The sequence below is a fragment of the Nicotiana sylvestris genome, chromosome 6 (assembly GCF_000393655.2).
Source record: "Nicotiana sylvestris chromosome 6, ASM39365v2, whole genome shotgun sequence".
In the NCBI taxonomy this organism is placed as follows: Eukaryota; Viridiplantae; Streptophyta; class Magnoliopsida; order Solanales; family Solanaceae; genus Nicotiana; species Nicotiana sylvestris.
The window spans coordinates 202478811-202497785 of NC_091062.1; the positions used below are offsets into that span (position 1 = coordinate 202478811).

Genomic DNA, 18975 nt, shown 5'->3' on the forward strand with positions numbered 1-18975 from the left:
CGGGCTCAAAATGTCATGATACTAGCCCGAATAATGATATAATGTGCCAAATAACAATAATCGAGACTGAGGCATGATATAATATACATGAACATGACTGAGTACAAAACATCAATGAAGCTAATGATATGACAGCAAGAAACGACCTCTCGAGCCTCAACAGTATTGGTGTGAAGCCCTAACATGATAATTAGCATGATTTACAGCTCATTAACTTAATCACACAATTATAACACAAATATCAGCAAGAAAGAGTCACTAAGCGGTGCCATGGAATGATCCAGGCCGCGATTCTCACGGTGCACGCCCACATGTCCTTCACTTGGCATTTGCGTCACCTTAATAGTAATTATAGAACATATAGTTTGGGGTTTTGAACCCTCAGAACCAAGTTTCGAAGCGTTACTTACCTTAAACCAAGCCAAACTCTAGCTCGTGATGCCCTTGCCTATCGATTCGGCCTTCAAATGCCCCAAATCTAATCAAAATCAGTATATTATCATTAATATACGCTAAAGGAATGAAACCCATACAAAAATTATCAATTTAACTCAAAAATTCCGAAATTGGCCAAACCTGACCCCTGAGCTCACGTCCCGAAATTCGATAAAAATCACATCATAAGAATTCTTATCCTCCCACGACTATATACATACCAAGAACATCAAAATCGGAGAAACTCTCCAATACCAAGTCCTAATTCTCCAATTTTAACCCTTAATTTCCGATAACTTTAAGCCTAATCAGTAAGATAATGTCATAGAATCGAGTATTGGGTTCAAAAATCTTACTTCCAAGCGTTATCCCTTGAATCCCTTTTCAAATCCACTCAAAAAGCTCTCTATACATTTCAAAAATGGTGGAACAAAGCTGAAATTCAGGAAGGCAGGTTTATATAGTTTCTGCCCAGGCATTTCTGCACCTTCGGACATTTTCGCATCTGCCGTCTGCACCTGCGGACAAATCTCTGCTTCTGTGGATGTTCACTTAAAAGCCCTCATCCGTACCTATGGTCAATCCACCGCACCTGCGGACTCGCAGGTGCACCTCAACTCCCCTTTCTGCGCTTCCCAACCGCATTTGCGGCCTTTCCTTGCTTCTGCGGTCATCGCACCTGCGATCCCCTAACCGCAGGTGCGGTTATGATAGAACCAGCAGCTTCAGTTGCATTCTCCAACTTCAAAACTTTCCAATAACCATCCGAAATCACCCCGAGGCTTCCGGGATCTCATCCAAAAATACGAACAAGTCACATACCACTATTCAAACTTATACCAAACCTCAGAACACTCAGAACAATGCCGAAACGCCAAATCGCCCTCGGATTCAAGACTAAGGATTCTAAAACCTCTGAATTCCGCAAACAATCAAAAAGTCTATCAAACCTCACCCGAATGACCTGAAATTTTGCATACGTGTCAAAAATTATACAACGGACCTATTTCAATTTTCATAATTCCATTCCGACCCCGACATCAAAATTTTCACTACCAACCGGAAAACGCCAAAATTTCAATTTTGCCAATTCAAATTTAAATCTACCCCGGACCTCTAAAATACATTCTGATCATGCTCCTAAGTCCCAAATCATCTCACGAAGCTATCTGAACCATAAAAACCAAGTTCTGAGATCATTTACTCACAAGTCAACTTCCGTTAGACTTTTTCCAACTAAAGCTTATTCAAAAGTGTCTCATACCTCTCCAAAACCACTCCGAACCCGAACCAACCAACCCGATGTCATATAATACAGCTGAATAAGACATAAAGAAGCATAAATAGGGGAAAACGGGGCTGAAATTCATAAAACGACCGGTAGGGTCGTTACATTAACAATATGGAGAATTTTTATAAAATTAATTTTATTAATCCTTCCTATATATTTTTAGTAAGAATTCAATAGGCAATATTGTATTAATTTTAAAATTTTAAATATTAAAAAAATTATTATAGAAGTTATTGCAGTCCAAAAATAAGTTATTACAGTTATGTCATTTCTCTACGAGTTCTTCTATTTAATATTTTATGGATATTTTGATCTATCAATATTGTATACGTGCCTTTATATTAAAATAGGCTCTCCTATTTCTAAATGTATTGGATGATATAATATGTTTTCAAATTAAATTAGTAATAGAATTTCTTTAAGAAACATATCCTAAATATAATAGGATTACGACTAAAAATATGTTCATATCTCTAAAGTAGTTATACTAATAGGAAATCTAACATGTTCCTAAAGGTATTAGGTTTATATGATAACATGTAGTATTATATATCGATGCCTAAAAATAATTATACTAATAGAATTTTTAAAGGTAATCATGTAGGATTCCTAACGTGCAGTATTATGTCCTAAAACTAATAGGATTACAAGACTAATGTGTAGAATTTAAGTTATGTCCTTTTATTGTGAGTTATTATGTTTAATATTAAAAGATAATTATTTCTATAAAATAATATTTTATTCATGATTTTATAATAATATTGGTAAATATACAATATACATATTTTGTATATTTTGTATATTTGGTTAGAAAATATTTTTTTTTGATTGACTGGCCAAATGCATAAATTGCCCTTAGCTATTCCTGCCTTTAAAACGGAAATGCGAATGAGCAAAGAAAGAAGAACCGAGTTTGGGCTCTTATTGGACTATTTATAGCCTGTTTGGCAAGCTTTTTTGTGCCAAAAACAGTTTTAGCCAAAAATTGAGGTGTTTGATCAAGCTTTTGGAAGAAGAAAAAAAGTGTTTTTGAGGAGAAGCAGAAACAGTTTTTGTGAAGCAGAAAAAAGTAGTTTATCTCCAAAAATGCTTTTCTGAGAAGCACTTTTGAGAAAAATACACTTAGAAGCAATTTTTAAAAGTTTGGCCAAACACAAATTACTGCTCAAATGTGTTTTTCAAATTAATTAGCCAAACACAAACTGTTTTTCATCAAAAACACTTTTTTAAAAGTACTTTTAAGAAAAACACTTCTCAAAATAAGCTGATTTTAGAAGCTTGGTCAAACATGCTATTAGTCTTGATCTTATAGTACTTTTGGACTAAAAATAGAGAAAAGCCCAACTATATCGAGCCACTCTCGTATGCACTGTGTTAGCTAGAGCTGTACAAACCAAACCAGAAACTGCCGTAAAAACAAATCAACTAAAATACTCGATTAGATTTGGTATTGAGTAAAAAAAAAATTGAACCAAGCCTACATATAAATATATAATTTTTATATATTCTTTTAAGACTTTTTATAGAATTTTCTTTAAAAAATATCTAGAAATATTTGTGATTCTCTTATGGGATGTAATATTTTGTTAAATATGAAGTGCTCCATATTTATTAACTTTAAATAATGGATTGATCACTTTCTTATCAAGTGTTAGTGAAATGCGTCAATCTCTTTATTATTTCATATTCATATCTTTTTCGAATTTGAAATGATATTTCGATAATTTAAAATTAAATAGAACATATCGTGTTATTATTGGGTTGTGTAAACATTGGAGGCGAGTATACACATAAAAATGCATGTCATTATAATTAATTAATGAAGTTGTTCTTGATATATAGATGTTTCCTTTGTCAATGGCTCCATTATTTTTGGATTGATAACAAATGCATTGAAAACCATCACTCATCGAATTCATTAATTACTACGTACATAGTTATATTACACAAGACTATTAGGATATATAGGATAACACTAAGTTACAACTTACAAGCTGATATAGGTCTTCCAGAAGGCTAGCTAGCGAGCTAACTCACGTTATATATTAGATCTTCTTATCATATTTGACAATATAGCTGAACTAAAGCCAGGTTATATAATCAAGTACTAAACCAAAAATTACACTACTTATTATGGCCACTTAATAAAGTTCCAATCTAGAGCTAGTAGCTTAAAACTATTTAATAGGAAGCCTGAAGAGGTAATAAGGCAGGGTAGTGTGAAGAAATTAGAGATTTGTGAGGTTTAAGTCCTTGGCCACGTCCATGCTTGCTGCTTGAGAGTTGACCGATTGGTGCTTTATGGTGGGGTGAGGGAGGTGGTAGTTTTTGTTCCTCTTGTCCACTATAGTTACTTCCACCTTGATAATTAGAGGAAGTGACAATTATCTGACGCTGTTCATCAGCTGGTTTTGGTGGTGGTGGTGGTGGTGGTATACCGTGCTTCCCAAATCTTTCTTGGTGGTCTGATGAACTACTCGGAAGCATAATTAGCAGCTCATTATCACTAATACCATTGCTTGTAATTGTCAATAACAGCTCATTTCTTTCGCTACCATGTCTGCTGGTTGTGACTTGATCGGTTTTCGGACCATGTTTGGGCGCAGGAGGTGGAAGATGAGCGTGCCTCTTAAGTCTTTGTGGGATACTTGGTGAAGCTGATTGTGGGGATGGAGGTAGTGGAGCTGGCCTTCCATAACCAGATTTTACCACCTTCTGCTCATGTTGCTTTTCTGTAGCACCACCAAACATAAAGTTAGTCTACGTATGTGATTCGCTTATATATAACTAGACAAGCCCATGAATCAAGTGCGTGCAGAATAAGGAAATAAAGCAAGATTCATAACTTCTGGGGTTAATTACTGTTGGGCTCAACCAGCCAAACACACTCTTAATATAGTATGATATTGATCGGTTTGGGCCAAGCCCGCCCGATTTTCCCCAAAATGTCTCACACCATTAAGAGATCCTTACACCTTATATGTAAACTCCCAATCTTTTCTGTTATCAATATGAGACTTTGTTCGCACACCCAATAATTATTAGTTAGGAACGCCTCCAGAGTATACTGCGTATATAGATCAAATATGTACTAATTCTTGAACACTCTTAACTACCTAAGTTCCTAATTTTGCCACTGCAGTTATAAACACCATAGATGGTTTAGAGGAAAATCAACTCTGTAAGAGGTTGAGATTTCTTCCACACCCACCCATGTATTATATATACAGGTAGATCTGGCCAAAGGGTTAATAAACTCATCTCTGCTCTTGGCTTAAATTATGTATACATATGTAAAAATAATTTTAAATGTATATATGTAATCAATAACAACTATTCTGAACCCAACAATTCTAAATTTTAAATTCTCTGTCCCTAACAAGGATAATCACAAAAAGGAGGAAAAGAACAATCTCTGCTATATATATTACATCAGCTCCTCCAGATAGCTTGAATAGGCTTTATTCCACCACGTTTCTAAATAAATACTCCTATGTTGCAAAGCACCAAGGAATTAAATAGAAAACTGAGGAAAAGAACAAGAAGACAGGCCAGCGCCACAAAGAAATACAATACTATAAATAAAAATATAGAGTAGCATGCTATCAGTAATGTTATATTGATATCTTCATGTGGATTAACCGAAGAAATAATACTAATGTTAGGTGAAAAAAGGAGTAGAGCTGCAGTTTCCATTGGTGTGTTACGTACAAAATATTTTGGCAGGGATATTGTTGTATAAACAACGAAATAACTAGCCATAAAAAAAAAAAAAAAAAAAAAAAAGATTAGTACCCAATAAAGTTCTTGCTTCAGATCCTATAAAAACGAGGTAGTAAATGAGAAAGAAATTAGCTCTGCTAAAGAGAATCATTTTAGTTCTCATCGTTATTTGTTGCTTAAACAGACCTCTTTCAAGTCTACATTTATAGACAAAAAGGAGAAAAGCTCAAGTGGGCAGTGCATTAGCACCAAACTTTCTTTTCTGAACTGATGTTAACTGTCGTTAACTAGGATAATACTTTTATATTGAACAATCTATGATAGGATCTAATTCTGCAGAAAAAACACATTTTTAATTAGTTCTATTGCGTATATACTTCATCATGTGTTTCACCTTATTTGTCATAGTTTAACTTGCCATATAATTTAATAAAAAAAAAATTGATTTTTGAAACTCGTTATATTAATCAAATAAATATAGTATATGGATTATACCATAACATTTCTATGACTATATACATTTTTAAAACTTATAATGTTAAACATATCATAATATTTGTGTGACTGTAAAAATTTCTTATTAAACAAATATATGAATATGATATTCTTTTTGGAACATATTAGTGATAAGAAGGGAGTAATAAGTTAGGATAAAGGCTAGTGTGCAATCAATTCTCTTTTTTGTTCTCTTTCTTTTTATTTCTAACAAGAATTTAACTTTTATATTAATCGTGTAAAGAATTTTTATATGAAAATTTAACTAGATATATAACAAGTTATTTATTGTATTTTTAGACTAATATATAAGCATTTAACCGTAAACATTGTCAGCGCACTAAAGTTAAATTCATTAGTGGTCACAGACTCATTGGTCGTCGGTCTTCCTCACTCGTTTTTGAGTTGTGACTGAATATAGTGTACGAGCAATGCATGAAAACAGCCACCATTCGAGTCAATTAGCACGTGAAAATTACTTGATTTTTACCCTGTGATTCACTGTTGTTTATCAATAATTAATCTCGAGCACTTTAGGTGAATTAAAACATCCGTACAAATATTCACTGTTGTTTATCAATAATTAATCTCGACCACTTTAGGTGATTTAGAACATCCGTACAATGTCTCTCGATTTTCTCTCATTACGCCTATGTTAGGTCTAATTCAATCGACCTATCTTCTGAAAAGCAATATAATTGGTACTCTTTTCGTTCCAATTTATGTGAACATGTTTGAATGGATACGGAGTTTAAGAAAAAAATAAAAAATTTTGAAATTTGTGATCCTAAACAAGTCCAAATAGGGCTCAGAGTATTTGTGTGGTTATAAAAGCTTCTCATTAAGGGTAGAGTTGTAAGTTTAAGCTAAATTGTTACCAAATCTAGAAAAGGTTCATTCTTTTTGGAACGGACCAAAAAGTAAATAGGTTCACATAAACTGAAACAGAGGGAGTAAATTTTATTGAAGGTCATGAATCTATACAGTGGGCCTTGGTGAGGCAACTTTAAAATATAGTAGTATATTTCTTTAAAAGAAAAAAGTCGTAAATCTCAGGGATAATACATAATTACCTCAATGGTGGACCTAGAATTTTATACAAGCGGGTTCAGTTAAAAAGCATAGTAGTAACTTGTATAAGCGGTACCGGTAAATAGAATTTGCTCACTACTCAGTTTTGTTCATCTTGTGATCCCAAGATAAAGTCACTAATGCTCTTTTTTAATCAAAGTTGGGAATTTTTTTTAAAAACTAATTAATTTTAATTTTTAGAATTTTATTTATATGTATTAACAAATTTAGTAATTTTAACAAAAAAAATATTTAACCAACTTAAAAAAACTTATGGTTGTGAGAAATTTAACATAATAAGAATTCACAAACAAAAAAGAAAGTAAGAGAGCGTTTTTGTTCCAATAGAGATTTGAACTCACAGCTTCCACCCCTCACTTGAGCCCTATTTACCGCTACTCCACAGTTTCTATTTGTGTTAAGTGGGTTCATCTTTTATTATATTGTCTGCTTTCATGATTTTCTGAAGAAATTAACGGGGGAATATAATTAGTTTTTTTTTTGACGAAGCGAGTTCAATTGAACCCCCTCACTATAAGGTGGGTCCGTCCCTGATTACTTCTTGGGGTTGTCTCCTTTTACCAGATGCACCCTTATACTTTGTGGGGGGTCCTATGACCCACTTATATTTGTTCAAAATGTAATTAATACTACATTTTGAGCTGATGCGGCACATTTCTAGACTGACTGCGCGTGAAGCGCCAAAATATCATTATTTTTATTTTTTTACATTTTTTCATTTTTCTCTTTCTTCTTTTTTTATTCTTTTGTTCTCTCCCTTCTTCTTTTTTTCTTATTTCTTTTCTTCTCCTTTTTTAACATTCTACTTTTTTCCTGCCAGTGCCTCACCTCAATGTAAGGACTCAGTCAGTCGTTTTATGAGTTACCGCTCCGTTTTCTCCATTTCTGCTTCTTTATATGTTGTTCAGTTGTATTTCATCGCATCGTGTTGGTTAGTTTGGGTTCGGAGTGATTTTTTTTAGAGAAATGAGACACTTAGACTCTTAAGTTGGCTTTTTAGTTGAAAAAGTCAACCGGAAGTTGACCTGTGAGAAAACAGTCTTGGAATTTGGTTTTTATGATTCGGATAGCTTCGTGAAGTGATTTGGGACTTAGGAGCGTGATCGGGTGTGTTTTGAAGGTCCGGAGTAGATTTAGGCTTGAATTGGCGAAATTGGAATTTTTGGCGTTTTCCGGTTAAAAGGGGAGATTTTGATATATGGGTCGTAATGGAATTCCGGAAGTTGGAGTAGGTCTGTTGTGCCATTTGTGACATGTGTGCAAAATTTAAGGTTATTCGGACGAGGTTTGATAGACTTTTTGATCGAAAGCAAAATTTGGAAGTTTTGAAACTTTTAGGCTTGAATCCGATGGTGTTTTGATGTATTAGTGTTGTTTTGAGTCATTTGAGGACTCGATTAAGTTGGAATAGTTGTATGTGACTTGTTGGCATATTTGGTTGAGGTCCCGAGGGCCTCGAGATGGATTTGGATGGTTGACAGAGAGTGTGGAGTTTTGGAGCAGCTGCAGAATTTTCTGCTCCTGTCGCTGCAGATGCGTAGAGGAGGCCACAGAAGCAGATTTGGGTCAGCTAGAGCTTGGCCGCAGATGCGATGCATTGGGCGCATCTGCGGGACCACAGGTGCGGTTCCTGGACGCAGATGCGGCCCTAAGGGACTTAAGTGAAAACCGAAGAAGCGGTTGGTTGACCGTAGAAGCGGTAAAAAGGGCTGCAGGTGCAGAATCCTTGGATCAGAAAGTATATAAGTCCTCCTTCGCAAAATTGGAGTTGTTTTCCAATATTTTTATCCTGGATTGAGGCATTTTGGGAGATTTTGAAGAGGGAATTCAAGGGAACTTCGTGGAAGTAAATTTCTTGGAACTAAAACTCGTTTATATGGCATTATTTCACTTATTAAGCTTGAAATTAATGGAAATTAAGGGTTAAAATTGGAGGATTAGGGCTTGGTATCGGAGACCTTGATTTGACTGGGTTGTTTGTGGTCGGATTTTGATATATTTGGTATGTATGAACTCGTGAGAGTGTAAGGATTCTAATTTTGTGATTTTATCGAAATTCGACATGTGGGCTCGGGGGTCGGGTTTGGCCAATTTCGGAATTTTTTTATGTAAATTGGTTATTTTCGAGTGGGATTTGTTCCCTTAGCATATTTTGATGGTATAAATCTATTTTTGGTTAGATTTGGAGCATCTGGAGGCCGTCGAGAGGCAAAGGCATCGCGGGCTAGAGTTTGGACCGAATCGAGGTAAGTAATGATTGTAAATGTTGTCCTGAGGGTATGAAACCCCGGATTTCACACCGTTGTGCTGCTTTGAGGTGACGCACACGCAAGATGATGAGCGTGGGGTCGTGCACCCTTAGGAATCGTGACTTAGTCCGTCCCGTATGACTGTTAAGTCGCGTATTTGATTTAACACTGCTTGATATCATTGTGCTTTGGAAAGTATTATCATGTTTTGGGCTGAATGCCATATTTGAGCCTTGTGCCAACTATTTTGGACCCTTGGGGGCTTTTTACTACTATTCCTTACTGTGTTGACTTCATAATTGTACTCAGTCATGCTGTATTCTACTGTTTTCATAAATCAACCATATTTATGCTTTGTTGATATTTTAAATGGTATTTTGGGCTGAGCATCATGTTTTACTGTTGCCCGAGGGGCTTGAGAGATTTCCGATTGAGTGAGGCCGAGGGCCTGTATTGTTAGGATATCATGGGATCGGGCTGCGTGCTACAACATGTGTACTGATTGTGATATACGAGAGGCCGAGGGCCTGATTTTGTTATGCCATGAGATGGTTTGTGATAGCGCTTGGGTTGTAGGAGCCCCTCCGGAGTCTGAACAGTGAGCGCGGGAACCCAGTGTGAGATGTGATATTTGCTGTTGATACCTAATTTTCCCCTATATATTTTCAATATGCAAAATACTTTCAAAATAGCATATCTATGCATATATAAGCATGTACAAGCGTTTTATTATTTTTTCCATGATTTTAAAGGTTTTTAAATTGATTTATTTCCCCTTTTTCATCCATAAAATCCCAATAATTATGTCCAAAATTATTATTTTTGATGATTAATTTATTAAATTTTTATATTTATTCCAAAATATGACTAATGTAATTTTTACATATTTTTATAATTTTATTTAGTATTTTTTAAAGCTAATTGCAGATAATTGTAATATTAGTCATTTTAAGGTTTAATTACATTTTATATTCATAAAATTAAGTCTTGTATTTTTAATTGTTATTTATGTGTTATAAATTATTATAGTATTTTTAATTTATTTTCAGAAGCTATTTACTATTTTTTATAAATTAAGAAGGAAAAAAGTGGCTATTTAATTTTTAGCCCAAATTGGTTTTAAATTTAACCCCAAATCAAACCCAATTTCTCCAGCCCAATTTTAATTAACCCGACCCTAACCCAATTAATCTTACCCAAACTCGGATCCCCACCTACCCCTTTAAATCTAGGTCGTTGATCTGAAGATCAACGGCTACCGTTTCCCCTACCTAAAATAAACCTGAACGACCCCCTTAACCTACTTCATTTCTCACCACCTGCCGCCCTTGAATCCCTTCCTCTCAAACTCACTCTGCAACTTTGCCTAAACCCTAGCCACCGCCACCCAAATCTACCCTAATTCCCTTCAATCCCCACCTAATCCATGGACTCCCATGAAGGTTTGAGGCGTGTACTCGTCTCCTATGTCTACTGGTTACCTATTTTCGTGATTCCATGAACACATATCAAAGGGATCTAGTCCAGTCTTGGTTCAACTTCTATCTATGACCTTTTACTGGCCATCCATGCCTGTTCAAGTCAGATCCTTGACTTTTTCCGGCTAGATCGGTAACTTTTCAAAGTCTTTCTCACTTTCTCTGGGTTCTCTGAAACCCTAGCTTTAAGAGATTTTTGATATTTTCTTGCAGATCTGTCTTAGATCTGTGCATGTTATGAACTTCTTAATGTTTTCCAAAAGGGTTTTTGATTTTCTTTCAAAGTGACTCTTCGTTTTCAAATTAGGGTTTTTTAGACTCTTTTCAAAAGATCTTTTCTCCGATTTTCAGTTGTTTTATGGTTTTACTATGTTTAAACAGTTTTCCATGTTTTCTGCTACCTGGTTTATCGTGTTGAAAACCCTAAGTGTTTTGGTTCTACTTGGGGTTCTAAAACTCTCTTTGTTTATTTTATACGCATGCTTGTTTCGATTGAGTTCTTTATGTTTGGATCCTTTTCTTTGTTGATTCAGAGTTCTTACCATTTTTAACTCGACTGTTGTTAAAAACCCTAATTTCTTAAAAGGGTTTTCCTCACTTATTGCTATGAGTTTAAAGACTTTGCTTGTTTCTGTGTGTTGATCTCATTTACCCATTTTCTTCACTTTTGATTCTATGTGACTACTTGACTTTGTTGACTACTGTGCTTCGTGTAGATCTCTTTTACTACTGAATCCTAGCTTACTCCTGCTACTACTGTATGTTTGTGTTGCTTCTTTTGGCAATATGATTGGCCTTGCATGTCTGACACTCTTGTTCATCCTTCTCTATTTATATGGCAAAGTGCAGAATCATGTTTCTTTCGTGATTGATCTTGATTTCCTCAATGTTACGACTAATTGCAAAAGGTTCCCTTATAAACCCTAATTTTTACTCATTTGTTTTAATTGATTGATTCTCTTCCTTTAATTACTGTAATGTTTTGCCTTGAATTCTTTCCCAAAATTAAGTATATCTTTGTACTTAGACTCAAATATTTACCTTATACTTTTACTACCACCTTATATGGTAAGAATCAATCTGTCTCAAACTGATTTCTTTCCTTAATTAACCCTGTTAGTATCCGTTTGAGCAGTAATCCCTTGATTAAAGAGAAGTACTTGTGTTGATTGATTCTGATTGTGATTATTCTCATGTTTGTGTTGAAACTTTAATTGTTACCTTAATTCTCTACTCTTTTTCAAAGCTATAAATACCCTACCCTCTTTTCTTTAAAAAACACGAACAACTGAGTTCAAAACACACACTTACACTCAAAACTCTCTCTTTCTCTACTACTACTTGTACTACTGCTTTGTCTATCCGGCTGAAAACCAAGGCTAGACTGTGGAATCCTTCTTACTTTTCCTTTCTGCACTTTGTTTCTCTACTGGTATGTCCTAGTTAATTTTTAAAGTCTCAACAACAACAGGCTTCTTTAATTCTTTCAGTTCTCTCATTCTAGTCTACTTATGTTTGTGGTTCTGCAGTCAAGTTTACACTAGCAGCATGTTGTAATGTATCCCTCCCCCCTTAGATTAATGCTTCCCCTATGTGTGTTTGAAGCATGCTTTATCAGTCACTTATTGTGTACTTGCCATCCCAAGTCCCTATCCCCTCAATGTACTTATGTTCTTTCTAACTAGCCTGTGATCATGCCAGTATCAGCCATTGCTGTGCATGTCCAACTAGTCCTAAGACCCTTAATGGGGTTATGTGTTTACATTCAAATGTATGTGTGTCCCAAACCCTCTTGATCCTTTGAATGACTACTGATTCTGTGTGTTTGGGTTTTTTTTACTACTACAACTACTTTCAATTACCTCTGTTGGTGATTACTTTCAAAATGGACCTGCCAGTCAAGCTTTTTTAAATAAATCTTTTTCAAACTATGTCAAGCACTCTCACCTACTCTTAGAATCTAGGTTCTGCACCTCTTGTGTGAGCCTTGCCTTGGGACCCTTGAGCTCCCTCTGAACTTGGATACATAAGAGTTGGCCCTTCCACACTGCACTCATTCTATTTGGTTATGCAAATCTAGGTGTGAGCACTGCCCCGAATCCCTTGAGGTCCTTAGGGAACTCTCACACACCCAGGTATGAGAAAGTCTTTGGAACACTATTTGCTTTTGAGGTGGTTTATTACATACCTCAGAGAGGAAGTCAAAATCAGGCTTCATATGGTTGTAACTCCTTATTTTTTTAACTTTTTTCTGTAATTCAATCATTGAGTCTGTAATAATTTGTAAACAATATCGGGGTGATTAGTAAAAAAAAGGTGGGTAGTTGTATATTGTGAGTAAATTGGGTAGATAACATGCCTATAGGGTCTATTTTGATCCCAAATATGGTCTATTAGATAACATGTCTATAGGATCTAAATGGTTTTAATAATAGAGATCATGCCTATAGAGTTAAAATCAGTTTTAAAATTAGATATCATGCCTATAGGGTGCAAAGTAATTGAAGTTCAATTCATTACAACATGTATTCAGATTCATCTCCCTAGAAATCATGCCTATAAGTCCAAAGTCAGCTTTTAATACTTAGATACCATGTATATATGATCTAAATGGTTGTAATAGAAATCATACCTATAGAACTTAAAACCAGTTTAGTTGGTGAAGTCGTTTAGTTCACGTTGTTTATTCTGAATTGGATTAGTTAATTAATCTGTCGCTTCTTTAATAAGTTTTCAAACACTGCCTTGAATTAACATCGTTAGAAAGCATGTCTATATGATCTCAAGTTGTTCGTTTAAAATTAATCACTGCTCTACTGCATTCCTAATCAATATAGATATCATGCTCATAGGACATCACTATTACGCCTAGGCAAGCGTTAGGTAATAATTAGAAAAAAAAATTTAAATGCCTTTGTTAATTATCAACTGCTACAACCAGCAGGCAGGCCTGATTCAGACTTCTTTTCTGAGTTATATAATGAATCTGGTTCTGACTCAAACCCTGCTTTAGGATTTTAAAATTCAGGCCTTAACTGTGTTCAAGTCGTGCTATTTATATGCATTATTTGCGGAGGTTTACATGAGACTTCTAATTGCTTACATATTTCCCCTTTAAATGCAGTCCTACCTGTTTTTGTATGTCACCTTAGCCTTTTTACCTTTAAACCTAAGAGTCAGTCTGAATCCTCCCCCTTATAGGAATAGTAGTCCTAAATTCCTTTGGGTTTGATAGGAATAGGACGGGTAATAACATGCAATAGAGGTCAAGACTAATCCGCACTTTAATACCTTCATGGGGTGGGAAGGGTAGATATGGATATGATGACCGGTGCGCTAATGCCACATGTATCCCTCTTCTAAGGAGTGTCATACCGGGTATTTCATTGAGGTGATCCATATTACAAACAAACCTAGGACCCCTTTTACATTCACAAGCATGTCTAGATTATAACTCATTTCAAAACTCTGTGTTTCAATAATTATTTGCACTTGTGTGTTTAACTTAAACCTCCTCTTACTTGAGCCTTATTTGATTACTTACTAATTGCACAAATTCACAAAAAAACTATCTGGTCGGGAACCACACTAGTGGATCCTAAGGGGTGTCTAACACCTTCCCCTTGGGATAATTTCAAGCCCTTATCCTATCTCTGGTTATCAAATATAATTGTAGCCAAACCCTATAGGTGCCCTAACGCACCTTAAAATCATTAGGTGACGACTCTTCAAAATACCCAATTCCCAAAAAAAGGAAATGAGTCATTACACCCATAAATGTCAAAACCCGAACTCCTCTCCGATGGAAAGGAAAAAAGGGGGCACAACATTTGCCCGAGGGGCTGTTATTATTTCATGATATTGCCCAAGGGGCTGATTACGAGTGATTGTGAGGTAGCCCGAGGGGCAGTTGTGGTGCTTGTTTTGCCCGGGGGGCACTTTTACATTTCTATACTTTTACTCACCAATTTCATCACTCGTTTGAAACTATTGTAAAATGTTTTAAAATGGTTTTACTGAACTAAGATGTTTTTACGAGTTTTACTGCATTGTTCTAGACTTATACTGTTTTGTTGTAGCGCTATGCTGTAGTTTACTGTTTTCTTACAGCTCAACTGCCTTTACTTTTATTACTTACTGAGTTGGCGTACACACATTACTCCCTGCACGCTGTGTGCAGATCCAGAAGTCTCGAGTCGCGCTAGCGAGGGCTGATTTGTCTTCCAGCAGGCTTTCGGAGTTGACTAGGTAGCTGTTTGGCGTTCGCAGCCCAGTGCCTCTCCTTCCTATCTTTATTCAGCTTTGTATTAGCTTTGTTTCAGACTATGTTGTATTTTCATATTCCTAGAAGAGTTGTAGTTGCTCATGACTGGTGACACCCCGATGTCGGGCCATGTTTTATTTCCGCATTGTTCTATGCTACCTTACATTTTGGGATTTTAACTTACTAATGACTTTTAAATGACTAATGGTTGGTTTTGGGGTTTGTGTCGGCTGGCCTAGTTTCACTATAGGCACCATCCCGACCGGATCCGTTTTAGGGCCGTGACACTCAACTTCCCCATAGTCAAACCTTCAATACAAATTAGGTAACTTTTAATTGTAGTCCATGATATTTGAACCCACAAATATCATTTTTTTGTCTTTTTTCCTTTTCTTTCTCTTTCTTGTTTTCTTTTCCCTATAACTCTATACCCATTTCAGCATCTCCACATCTCTCTGTAACTTCGATCGGGATCCTCCATTGCCGCACATTGGGTAGTCAAAGCTTTCAAGCTTTGAATTAGGAGGATATCAGTTTCAACTTTCTTTTATTTTATTTTAAATCTTAACCCATATCTTATTCTTTTCATATTTTTATCGGAAATTATGAAAAATTTGGTCGGAAAACTTTTTTTCCGGTGACTCATCTTTTCAAGCGTGGAAATTGGGTTTTTATATTCGGAACACACAGTCGTTCACAAATTGACAACTTTGGGCCGGTCGATTTTAAGCGTAAAATGATCAAAACGTCTTATTTTCAACTCCTACATGCTAAATATTTATGATTACGTAACAAAATTGTTGAGATGGAAGAAGAAGAAGAAGAAGAAGAAGAAGAAGGAGAAGGAGGAGGAGGAGGAGGAGGAGGAGGACGAGGACGAGGACGGGGAGGAGAGAAATGTAAAAGTGAAAAAAAAATTGAAGAATCAGTTGGGTGAAAGGAATTAAGAGTAGAATAAAAAGAAGAAAAAAATAAAAAAGAAAAAGAAAACGAAAAGATAAACAAAATAATAGCAACAAAAGAAAATTATATAGTTTAAAAACAACAATACCTGTTGTAGACAATAAATTGCATCAAGAAAATAAAATCAAGATCAGAAAATATTGCATCAATCGTAGTATTTTATTTCGAATATTTGAGTGTTACAATCTCTATGATTCCTCTGATTCTTCTTTCCAATAGAAAATAAATTCAAGGGCCTTCGAGCTTGATCTTGAATCTATATTGTTGCCACGAACGATGATCTTGAATTCAACTAGCACGAACTTTGATTTGAACTCGTACTCCTTGAATCTTGATTTGGTCTTCGTTCTTGAGCTTGAGCTTGATTTGTTCTTCGTTCTTAAACTTGAACTTGATTCGTTCTTCGTTTTTTAGCTTGATCTTGATTTCTTGAATTTGAATTTGACTGCTTGAAGCTTGAAACTTGTGGAGGAATTTGCACCGTTTGATCCACGAGCTCTTTCTTGCTTCTTGTTATAACTTCTGGTGTCTTTTCTGCATTATGAAGACCCATATTTATAGTTGTGGGAGGGAAGTGTTATGATGAGAACAAACTCTTTCCGACCAATCAAATTGAAGTATGACAAGGCTGCATTTGATTGGCCAAAACATGTCACTTGCACATGTGGCGCGGTTTCATTGGCCCTTTAATTTGATTTGGCATGTCTTGTTATTTTGACACGTGTCATGGTCCTATTGCCTCTTCCATTTGACGTGGCGTGCCACGTCAATTAACACGTGGCACCAAACTGAGCCTCTAGGAAGATGACATCTTGGGCTTAATGAGGTGGGCTCATCACTTTAGCCCAATTAAATAAGCTAGCTCAATGAATTTGGATTTATCTATTTAATCTCTATGTATTAGACTTACATAATTAATCCAATTATATTAGCCCATAATATTTATTTGGACCAAAATATATTTAAAATTTAGATTAAATCCAAATTTGTTATAGATTTAAATCTAATAAAATTTTCGTTACCTACAAATGCCACTACTTTAAGACTTGTCACATTATATATTTTGTTTATCAAAGACAAGGCTAGAAGTATCTCACGTGTCATGTTGCCTTTACTGCCACATTGATCTCTACAATGACAAATTTGTATACTTGCCTTTATTCTCACGTGGCATGTTTATAAGCAGCTTTTGCTTCTTTATAAAATATTCATTCTAGTATCAAATATCAAGTTGGTCTAAGTTTGATGTCCAACATCCATTCTTAATCAGTTTTCGAGGGTAATTGCACTATGAACCATCGTTGGCAGATTACAACTCGAATTGCAATTCGATTTCAACTCGAATTGCAATTTCTGCTGCCTCATAACTGATCCCACATCGACACTTCTCTCCCAACCATCGTCTTTTGACATTTATAACTATGGTATACTCTTCATTCTATTAGTTATCCCTTTCAACGTTTGCAAACCACTTTGAGTTCACTTTTCACAACTTGGAAGCATTGATGCGAAGGTAATTTCTTCTTCTTTTCTTGTGCTTTCTTCTTTGTTGTCTGTTTTTTCCTTTTTTTTTGTAGGTCAAACAAAAAAAGTATGTTCTTGTTTAATGAGATGATCCATGCATGAAGAAGACAATCTTGTAGTGTGAGGGGATGGGTACTCATCCCTGCCCGAATATCGGAGAGACTACTCTCATGGCCCAATTCGGAGAGATTACTCTCAATGTGGCCCGACTATGGGAAGCATTGACGCGAAGATAATTTCTTCTTCCTTTCTTGTGCTTTTGTCTTTGTTGTCTATTTTTTCCTTTTTTTTTGTAGGTCAAACAAAAAAGGTGTGTTCTTGTTTAACGAGATGATCCATGCATGAAGAATACAATCTTGGAGTGTGAGGGGATGGTTACTCATCCCTGCCCGGATATCGGAGAGATTACTCTCATGGCCCAATTATCGGAGAGATTACTCTCAATGTGGCCCGACTATCGGAGAGATTACTCTCAATGTGGCTCGACTACCGGAGAGATTACTCTCAAAATGGCCGATTATCGGAGAGATTACTCTCAATGTGGCCCGATTACTGGAGAGATTACTCTCAAAATGACCCGACTACCGGATAGATTACTCTCAATGTGGCTCGACTACCGGAAATATTAATCTTAATGTGGCTCGACTGCCGGAGAGATTACTCTCAATGTTGCCCGACTACCGGAGAGATTACTCTCAAAATGGCCCGACCACCGAAGAGATTACTCTCAATGTGGCCCGACTACTGGAGAGATTACTCTCAAAATGACCCGATTATCGGAGAGGCCAACTTAAGGTGCAAAAAGACTCATATGCCCACCTTAAGATTGGAAAATTATAAAGCTTCAACTTGAAGATGACATCGACTTGAACACTTGGAAAACTTTGAAGATTTGGCAGACTTTGCAGACTTCAACTCGAATATTTGGAGGGCTGAAATATTTCAACTTGAAGAGTGGTGAACATGAAGATTTCAACTTGAAAACCGACGGACTTGAAGATTTCAACTTGGGGACTTGGTGGGCTTAAATATATCAACTTGAAGACCGGCGGACTTGAAGATTTCAACTTGGAGGCTTCAACTTAAGACCGACGGATTTGAAGACTTCAACTTGGAGGCTTCAAGGGCTTAAATCTTTCAGCTTCTCGTTTGCTTTACATTGTCTGACTTTTATCTTAGTCGCATAATTTTCAGCTTTACGCGGTTGTAACAAAAGATTCATATCTTGTCGTGGGAGAGTCCAACTAATGAACCGTTTGATGTCTTAAAAATTAGACTTCAATATATAAAACATATCCAAAAATTAGAATTAAACACATTCAGAATCAACCCAGACAATATTTTGAAACCAACTTTAGATTCCACCACGTAGAAAATTTTAAATATGCGCAGTCTCACCAAAAAAAACATATCTTGGAGTAGAAAAGTTAAAATTATGAACTATTTAATTTCATAGAAACT

General features: G+C 35.8%; 1 protein-coding gene across 1 annotated transcript; it reads right to left on the reverse strand.

Moving 5' to 3' along the window:
* Positions 1-3621: 3621 nt before the first annotated feature.
* LOC104233466 (hydroxyproline-rich systemin-like) lies at positions 3622-5605 on the reverse strand. The gene is made up of 2 exons (XM_009786860.2): positions 5522-5605; positions 3622-4458 (listed from the first exon to the last, which is right to left on the reverse strand). The coding sequence occupies exons 1-2, from the start codon at positions 5598-5600 to the stop codon at positions 3908-3910; spliced, it is 630 nt and encodes a 209-aa protein (XP_009785162.1). The 5' UTR covers positions 5601-5605; the 3' UTR covers positions 3622-3907.
* Between the last annotated feature and the right edge of the window lie 13370 nt (positions 5606-18975).

Excerpts from the sequence above, each read along its gene's own strand:
- LOC104233466 (XM_009786860.2), bottom strand. The coding sequence starts at position 5,600 with ATGATTCTCTTTAGCAGAGCTAATTTCTTTCTCATTTACTACCTCGTT. Across the intron at positions 4,459-5,521 it reads TGAAGCAAGAACTTTATTGG|AAAAGCAACATGAGCAGAAG; the intron begins GTACTAATCTTT and ends GTGGTGCTACAG.